This window comes from Pyrus communis, chromosome 7, assembly GCF_963583255.1.
Source record: "Pyrus communis chromosome 7, drPyrComm1.1, whole genome shotgun sequence".
NCBI lineage: Eukaryota > Viridiplantae > Streptophyta > Magnoliopsida > Rosales > Rosaceae > Pyrus > Pyrus communis.
This window is the reverse complement of record NC_084809.1, coordinates 17,341,708-17,350,930: the sequence shown is the minus strand read 5'-3', so window position 1 is coordinate 17,350,930 and position 9,223 is coordinate 17,341,708. Positions and strand designations below refer to the sequence as shown.

Genomic DNA, 9,223 nt, shown 5'->3' with positions numbered 1-9,223 from the left:
CCATCACTGCCGCAGCCATTCCACCACTCTCCACCACCTTACACACCTTCCTACACCACCACACAACCTTGCCGCACCATTAAACCACCATTAAACCATCCCTAACCCCGAAACACATCCAAAAACCAACCACAACCAATCTGCCGCAGCAAGGAGAAGAGAAAAGAGGAGCTTCGACGCGCACCAATTCACGTGGAATCGTTGGGCAGTCTAGGTGTAATCCAACCTTTGTTCTTTATGTTTAAATTCAATTTTATTTTTCTTGTTGTGAACATGAGAGGCTAAATCCCTATTTAGTTAGGGGGTGATTCGAAACCATGTTTATGCTTGCAATATGATTTGATTACTTTTGGTTGGAATTTCATGTATTTTGGATTCAATTTGTTTAACTGCTTGATTGATAACTTATTTGTGTATGTTTATTGAGAGTGCACGCTTAATTTTCATGCATGAATATGACACTAGAATATAAGTGAATTTCACCTAATAGTTATGAACTTATATTCACAAGTAGTGGAGGTTGCTTATAAACAATCGCGTTAAATAAATTCTTGGCATAAGTTTCATGCAATCATAGTAACGAATGCCTCGTCAACACTTATAGTTTTCATGATGCTTAATGATTCTTGCTTGTATCTCTATTATGCAATTCATGTAGGGAACTTGTGGGGAATGCTTTGGGTTGTCGCATGCAATCATCCAATTCATTAACTTAAGGAAAACTTGACGGTTAATTTAAGCGGACCTAATTAACCCGGGGTGTTGAGTTTCATAATTCATCGAAAGACCAACTGAAAATCAAATTGTATGCAAGTGTGACATGTGTGGAGAAGAACCTTCTAGCTAGCATTCATCCATATTTTCATCACATTCATATTTACATTCTGCCTTTAAATTACAATCGTTGCATTTAGTTTAATTTCGTCAAAACCTCAATCCCCCTTTACTTTAGTGTTCAATTTAGTTAGAACGTGTCTTAGTTTGTGTTTTATTGTTTAGTTTTGTATTCTTTGAGTCTCGTTTAGTGTTTTTAACGTTTGTTTTACATTTTTGAGTCAGTTTCCAAGTGATTTAGTAATCCCTCCTAATCCCCGGTCTAGAACGATCCCTACTTGCGTCTTTACTACAATTGTCACAAGAGGGTTTTAATTTGTGTGCTTAATTAGTTCGCATCACTGTACTGTGTTATACTTTGGAAGTTCCAACAATAAAAAACGGCAGATTTTCCTTTCAAATAATATTTGGTGGAGATACATAATATAAAGAGATGATTATAACAAGGAAATAAAATTCTAAAAATAATATTTGTTCCTTTATTTGATCGTGTAATTAGTATTACAAATTCTTGACAACAGCAATGTGTCAAGCTCCGCGGAATTTATTCTTCTCCATTATTGTTACATAAAGAAACAGATATCATCATCTGCATATATAATCCCATTTCGTGCTTATGGGCAAAAAGTAATGACGTAGTCAGGTCCACCACTGCAGGTAAATGTGCTGTTTTTATCATCATAAGCGTAGCTATAAGCTTGAGGGCACTGTTTCTCAAAGATCTCAGAGTACTCTGTGGGAGGACATGTCTCCGGCGTATTATTCGGCGGAGTGCAGCAGTACTTCGAATCACCAAACGCAAGGCAAGCGCTTTTGCAACTGATGACAGTCCCATCAGCCGCTTTCACTTGAAGTTGAGCTGGGCACGCCGCGTTAACATTGGCAGGGCAAGACGAGGGCTTGCACTCGCCCGTGCCACCTTGTGGGGCAACAGACATAGGCAAGTTGAAGCCGTCAACAAGGCTAACATCGTAAAAATCTTGACCCCCGTTTGCTGCAATTGTGATTTCAACTAAAGTTGCTGGTGGAACTGCACCTGCCCCGTTGCATGCGACCTGGCCAGAGCCACAGTCTGCAGTTTCACAAGTGAATTTTCCAGCGGCGTTCGTGGAGCATCTGGTTCGAGCCCAGAAGCGACCAGACCATGGAGATGGAGCGTTCACTGATTGGCTAGCTTTGGATGCTAGTTCGAAGCCAGTGAGTGATAACTGAGGTTTTTGGTCACCGGTTAAGGTTCCTGGCCAGACAGTGTTAGGGCAGTTGTTTGTGAAAGTGATTTTCGCTGCGTGTGCACCTGCATTTATGTTCAACATAGAACTAGATACTAAGAATATTGATACTGAAAAATCTGCATACAATTATAAACATATCTAATCTCATGTTCGCCGCATTGGTTAGTTCACTTATATGTATCCGGATTGAGAACTTTTACGGTATCCTTTTATAAAGTACTAGTACTCCTTGTTTTAATAAAATTATTAGTAGACGTCACGGAATTATCCATCATCATTATTCTCTCTTAGACTTCCTACTTTCACTAACAGTATTACAATATGGTGTGGATTAACCCCTCTCATATTTGCATCCGGCAGGCATGCATACAATATACTAGTGACTAATATGAAACAAAAAGAACAAAAAATATAATGAGAAGTTTGTATAATATTACCTGAGAAGAAGAGCATGGCCAAGGTGAGGCCGAGGAGGGAAGCTACTTGGCTCTTCATCATCGACATTGAATATGTCTTAATTGCCTGTTTGCTGCTAATTAACTTACTTCTGAGTTGATGATAAACTTAGGAACGAAGGGGGGTTTATATAGGCTTAGAGCGTGCCTAACTTCTTTGATCTTTTGCACGAGTAAGAATTACGGGTCTAAGCTGCAATGGGAACTAGGAAAACGAACGCACTGACTAACAAATAGATAACAGTATTTGGTCTTGGAATGGTATGGTTGTCATCCTTGACCTGCAATTACTCCCTCCAAAAATTCATTTTTAATCCAAAAATTAAGAGTCATTTGATAATCATTTCAATTTTAAATTTTAGTTTTTTGTTTTGTGTTAAAAAAAGAAGAAGAAAAATATGGATGAAATGAAGGATATAGGATGAAGAAAGAATGGTGAGACCGTGAGAGACATATAGAAAAATGTATAAAAAAAGTTACAAAAAATAAAATTTAAAAACAAAACTCTAAAAATTATGTAAAGCTTTGCAAGTGGCCCTTTACTACAGTGGTGGAAAGATGTTGAACTCTTGCATGATGGCGTGGGTTCAAACCTTATCGGTGACTAATTTAACATCTAATCTAAAAAAAAAAAATAATAAGAATTATGTTAAGCTTTCACTTAACTATTCATCTAGTATTACAGTCTAATTAGCTGTATTTCTCTTCACTTGTTTGTATGAGATTTCAAATTTAACTATTCATCTAGTATTGCTTTCACTTAACTATCCAATTTTTATTTTTATTAAAGTAGAATATCTCTCTCTTAAAATGGAATATCCTTTTTGTTTTTTGTTTTTTTATTTTTTTGTTTTTTTGTTTTTTTTCTTTCTGGTACATGCAGTTGTATTCGCAGTACGTCTCTTAGTTAATTAATATGATCCTAAAGAGATCAATTATAATATCTAGTTAGTTGATGAATGACTCGTTGTGCGGGCTATCCAATTTTTATTTTTATTAGAGTAGCATATATCTCTCTTAAAATAGAATATCCTTTTTTTTTTCTTTTTTTTTTCTTCTGGGACATGTAGTTGTATTGGTAGTACATGTCTCTTAGTTAATTAATAGGAAACTTTAACGAAAGCTACTATTCATTTTAACGAAAAACCACATTTTTACATTAAAAAGTCAATCCTGATACTATTCACTTTACCTTTTATTTTGTCCTTATCGTTAAAACTCAAAGTTTTCAAGTTATTTTCTTTAATTTTTCTTAATTAATATGATCCATAAATGTCAAATCCTAAAGAGATCAATGATAAGGTTTGATTAGTCATCTCATGATTTGGAATTTTTGACAAACAAGCCACACAGATAGCTAAGCTTGCGCCATTTGTGCACCGTGATAGACGGATCGGGCTGCCGTGAAGGAGATCACCAAGTGCTAGAATGCTTCGGTTTTCCTCATCCCCTCCATTTTTAATAATTTATATACATAAAAGGAGGAACCCTCTGATGACGTGTTTACATAATCAATTATAACGAGAAGAATGAGAATTGCACTCAATCTTGTTTATTGGCGGTGACTCGAATTAAACATTTACAAAAGAGTAATGTTAGGAAAAATAAAATAATAGATATAATTTTATAAACTAAATAATATAAAAATTAATGATTGAATTATTATTTAAATGTTAATATATGTGCTTATTCGTATTGATGACACATCATTTAACTTGCGAATTTTATTTACAAATTTAATCTTTCTAATGTTAGCTTTTTTTTTTTTTTTTTTTTTTTTTTAATCGAACCTAGGATTACTGTTTACAAAATCAAGAATAGGAGGAGAGATAGGAAGTTGTTGGGGGCAAGAGAGAGTGCGCAAGGGGAGCCGGCTGGTGGTGACATGTGAGGTGGCTCGTGGTGATTAGTGACAAGAGTGGCGGTGGCCATGGGTTAAGGGGCATGGTAGACAAATGGGGTCACGATGAAAAATGAAAAAATGCCATCACTTGATAGAAAAAAACAATGGACAACTACTCAAATAAAATAAAATAAAGGACAAAATAGTATTTACATGTTTGAATGCATCTTCAAACTCACATTGTGGATGGTTAATTATTCTTCTTCTATTTTTTTATTTAAAAAAATGTAATTAAATCTAAGGCAACATAAATAAAATTTGACTTTAAATTTAAAAAAGTTCAATTGCTACGCGTACAGTACTTCCAAGTAACAGATGTGGGAATCTGTAGACTATTGTGTTTGCTCTTAAATTGCTTGTGTGACATGTTTACTAATATAATTTGAAGTAAATTAGTGGTTTGCATTACTAATATTAATTCTCTGTCTACATTCTCCTTATTTATTTATGGTTAAATAGGCTTTGGTGCAGTAAATTAGTGGAGCATTCAAACAGAATTACTGCATTACTAAGATATTTATCTACCACACTACGTATTCAGCTATGGACAATTATACGTGGCTTTATCAAGAGGAGTTTCAGCATCTACAACAAAATCTTGGTAAAGAAAGAAGAATTATACGGTCCGGAAGGAGTCTTCACAAGAAATGTAGTGTACAAAAATATTTTGCTTCCCTCGAATTCATGATGGTTACAGTCTTTCTTTTAATGTTTAATTCCATTTTTCAATTTTTAATGCAAATCTATTCCAAATAATGCTAATATTTGATTTTAATCGAACTCAATAAATTTTCAACAAGATGGAACGATATGACTTAATATGTTTTGCCGTCATGTGTATCAAGGTCAATTAAAGTTCTTGGATTGTTATAATACTTTTTATTTAGCTTTTGATTGCAACTAAATTATAAGGATTTTCTCTCTTTGGTTTAACATATTCTAGGCAAAAAGAACATGAATAATTTTAAGAATGCATCTGTTCTTAAATATATTGTTCTAAATGTTTAGGATACTATTTTTCATGCTTTCCGGATTTTGTCCCACTAGGTTTACCACGAACATTGTTTCAATTTCACATATATTTCCCTCAACTTTAGTAAACTTTAAATTCGTGCTTGTATTATTAGAGATGATAATTGCATTTCTTTTATGTTTCGAAAAATTGAAACAATCCACATATATAAATACATTTAAAATATGTAAGCAGCGCGTAACGCGCAGTGATTAAAAAACCGCCTTTCACATGCTCATGAACGCTTGCAGGAAGATGAGTATAATTATTAGGATTCGGATCTTGTATTTTTGTGAATGGTTTGCATCTTCATATTATTTGACAGTTTTGGATTTGTGGTGTGTGGCTTGTGACCACCAACGTGCACTCTTTGTCTTTGAAATTTTGTGACAGTAACTAGTCATCGTGTGACTTAGTCGGTAGGGTTAATGCATATTATCTATAGGTAAAAGAGGAACCACATGATTTTCACAAGGAAAGTTATTTTTGAGCTCATATAATTTCTTTCTACATTCAACTTACTCTTTGTAATCGTATTAATTTAATTAAGGAATGAATATCCAAGGATGAGCAAAATACCTACGTGTATCGCTAACCACAGTTACCAATCTATTTAAAACTTACGTTTACGGTTATAAATAACTGTTTACCCATAAAATTTAAATAAATATTTATAAATATTATCCGTGATTATAATAAAGTACCTATTTAACCGTTTATTTAATATATGAAAAATAAAATACATAACTAATTATCCTAAAATTATTTGATTTTAATAGACTCCCGCCGCTCATTTTTCTCTCCTCGATTCTGTCTTTCTCACCTCCAACTCTCTCTCATCTTCGGCAAAATAGTTGGATTTTCCGACGAGTTGGGGCTACCGACCGCCACCCACGGCAGCGGATGGCCAGGGGCCGTCAATGTTATTCTTAGACTAAATTAGATATCTTGAGTTCATTTTTGGTAATTTTAGAACGTAGGTTGATCGTTTGGACCTAAATTCATTAAGATACGTTACTTGGTAAAGATGTGAATCGACAATCCGACCGTTGGATTGTCACCAAACTTTAAGACATTATAGTACGTAATATTTGAGGACCATAGGAACTTATGGATCAGGAATCCGATATACAGATCTTCCCAAATTTGATTTGTAAGTTCATAAAATAAAATGTTTACCGCCAATTGGTTTTGGCAATTGGCGGAAATCCGACTGTTGGATCGTAATGGAACTTTAGGATGTTGTCTAGAAGTATAATGTAGATCTTTGGAAGTAAAGGATCGGAAATTTGTGATGCGGATTGTCCGAATCAAACTATGTACGGATGTGTGTTATGTAAGTTACATATTTTATTGATAAGAATTCTGAGTTATGATTTGATAATTGTTCTAGGCGCCAATCGTTCATGACGCCTCTATGGTTATGCTAGGGAGTTGTAGCATGAACTTTAGGTGAGTGGGCTTTTGTTTTCAGTATATATATGTATGGTTGGTATTTTTCCCAGAAAATGCGTTTAAATGGAATTATGTTTTGAAATGCCATGCCTCATGATTTATGCTTAGATTATGAGTTAGTATAGTATGCATATTGTGATTTGACGCTGTGGACGCTTAGGTAAGTACCAGGTGAGTTATAGATTGTTAATGTGAGTTGATGAGTATGTTGAGATGCATTGAGAGCTCATAAACATGCACTCCGGTGTTAGTGCTCCTGCTCGTGGTGAGGGCACAGTCCTTCACGTGATGTTCACCTCCCGCACCATACGCTCATCTTGGATCCAAGTTAGTTGTACAATCCTATCGTACAAACCACTATAGGTGGTTCCGACTTGTAGGTGACCCGCGATTATTCGCACAGTCTTCACGTGATCGTATCACTTGAGCGTATTTATTTACACCTAGTCTTGTCGTACAGACCACTTTAGGTGGTTCTGACTCGTGTGCAGGTATATTTGTTGAGATGTGGATTTGAGCTGTACAGGTCACGTTAGGTGACTCTGGTTGTATGGATGAGCTCTAGATTCAACCGTACAGGTCACGTTAGGTGACTCCGGCTGACATATTATTTGCATTGATTGATATCACCTGGCTTACATATTTTATGCTGAGATATTTGACATGGCATATATGTGGATTTTGCTAATTCGAGTAAGGTTTCGATATATGTATATATACAGGGTTTACGGCAAGGGGTTACTACCTTTGATAATTGAAATGGTTTTTAAAAAGCTTTGTTTTTGCCCACTCACACTTTCTATTTTGCGCCCCTCCAGGTTTTAATTGCTGAAAATTCATATCGATGAGGATTCTTGGCAAATCTCAAGATAGGTGGTTACTTTTGAGGGTATAATTTTTATCCACTTCACTGTACTTACTTATGCTCTAACGTCACGTGTGAAGTGGGTTCATTCCTGCGCACCAGCGCACTCTGGTATTTAGGCACTCTTAGGTTTGAATTTATTCACATTTTTCCACATCATCACACTTTATGGCTTCGTCACCTCCCAAGTGTCGACCAAGATAGCTTGATTCGAAGTCCTAGTGGACATTTCGGGTCAGGGTGTGTCAGTTATACTATCCATATGTAAAATTCGTTTATGTAATTATGTAGAAGCAGTTTGTGTGTGATACTTTTATGATTATTATTGCATTTCTGTGAAAATTAATTTTCAATATAAGTTGAAAAAAAATATATGCAGAATAAGTTTGCGTATAGATCATATGTTAAATCAAATTGTGTAAGATCAATTTCAGATATTATGTTTTTAGTTCATTTTGCAAGATCTAATTCAGATTTTTGCATGCTTAATTTCATATTTGTGCAACAGCATTTTCATTTCTCAATGATCAGTTTGTGTTAGACTATCCGTATGTAAAATTAGATTGTGTAAGATTAGTTTCAGATTTTATTTTTTAATTCATTTTTCGCAAAAATTAGTTTTCAGATTTTTGGCATGATCAGTTTCAGATTTTTTGCATGCTCAGTTTCATATTATTTGAAAGATCAGTTTATCTTCTTATTTCATTCATGTAATATCAATTTCTTTCATTCAACAATTTCATATTTGTTGCAAGATCAGTTTATGTTCATAATTCATACTTGTAATATCAGTTTTATTGAATCAATTTATCAACTTTTGTTTATTTTAGGAAGATTTCACCAACGGTTAAACACTGTGTAAGCAAACAAAAAACCAGTCCAGACGCTAGTGCTAGTAAAAGATGGGGAAGACCAAAATCCGAGGAGCATCGAACATCATATGAAGAATATGCACAGATGAAAGTCAACATGATGGCTTTCAGAGAGAAAATTGAAGAACTCAAGCCAAAATTTGTTAAAAAAAAAACCCAATAGTAACACACTATGGAATGCCAAACAAAGGGAAAAAGTCTCGTAGTCGACAGAAGACCCAGAAATCCCAAAGTTGGTGAAAACAACTTTATTGAGTGTCAAAAAAATCAACATAAAATTTCTCTTTGATTATTGCATTTGCTGCTAGTATAGAAAAAGGGGATGAAGCAGCATGTTTGATAATTTTGTATTTGTTGTTCACCCTCCTCCTTTGAAGTTTAGCAGCAAAACTACCCTGGAGTTTTGTCAAAAGTTGGGCCACAGTTGAAAACATAGATGTTGTAAACATTGAAATTCTTAGCAATTGGAAGAGGTATAAACTAATTCTGATAAACTGATTTTGCATATATCTTTATATAAATTCTCTATGTACATAAAATAATTTGCATATATAGTTTTTGTGTAAATTGATTCCGCATATATCATTTTGTGTAT

At 34.5% G+C, this 9,223-nt stretch overlaps 1 protein-coding gene across 1 annotated transcript; it reads right to left on the bottom strand.

Annotated features, from left to right (window-relative positions):
- Window positions 1-1,290: 1,290 nt before the first annotated feature.
- On the bottom strand, window positions 1,291-2,662 carry LOC137739691 (thaumatin-like protein 1a). The gene is made up of 2 exons (XM_068479357.1): window positions 2,504-2,662; window positions 1,291-2,128 (listed from the first exon to the last, which is right to left on the bottom strand). Exons 1-2 carry the CDS (start codon window positions 2,568-2,570, stop codon window positions 1,449-1,451), a joined length of 747 nt encoding a protein of 248 aa, XP_068335458.1. The 5' UTR covers window positions 2,571-2,662; the 3' UTR covers window positions 1,291-1,448.
- Window positions 2,663-9,223: the final 6,561 nt, after the last annotated feature.

Excerpts from the sequence above, each read along its gene's own strand:
- LOC137739691 (XM_068479357.1), bottom strand. The coding sequence starts at position 2,570 with ATGTCGATGATGAAGAGCCAAGTAGCTTCCCTCCTCGGCCTCACCTTG. Across the intron at positions 2,129-2,503 it reads GGCCATGCTCTTCTTCTCAG|GTGCACACGCAGCGAAAATC; the intron begins GTAATATTATAC and ends ACATAAATGCAG.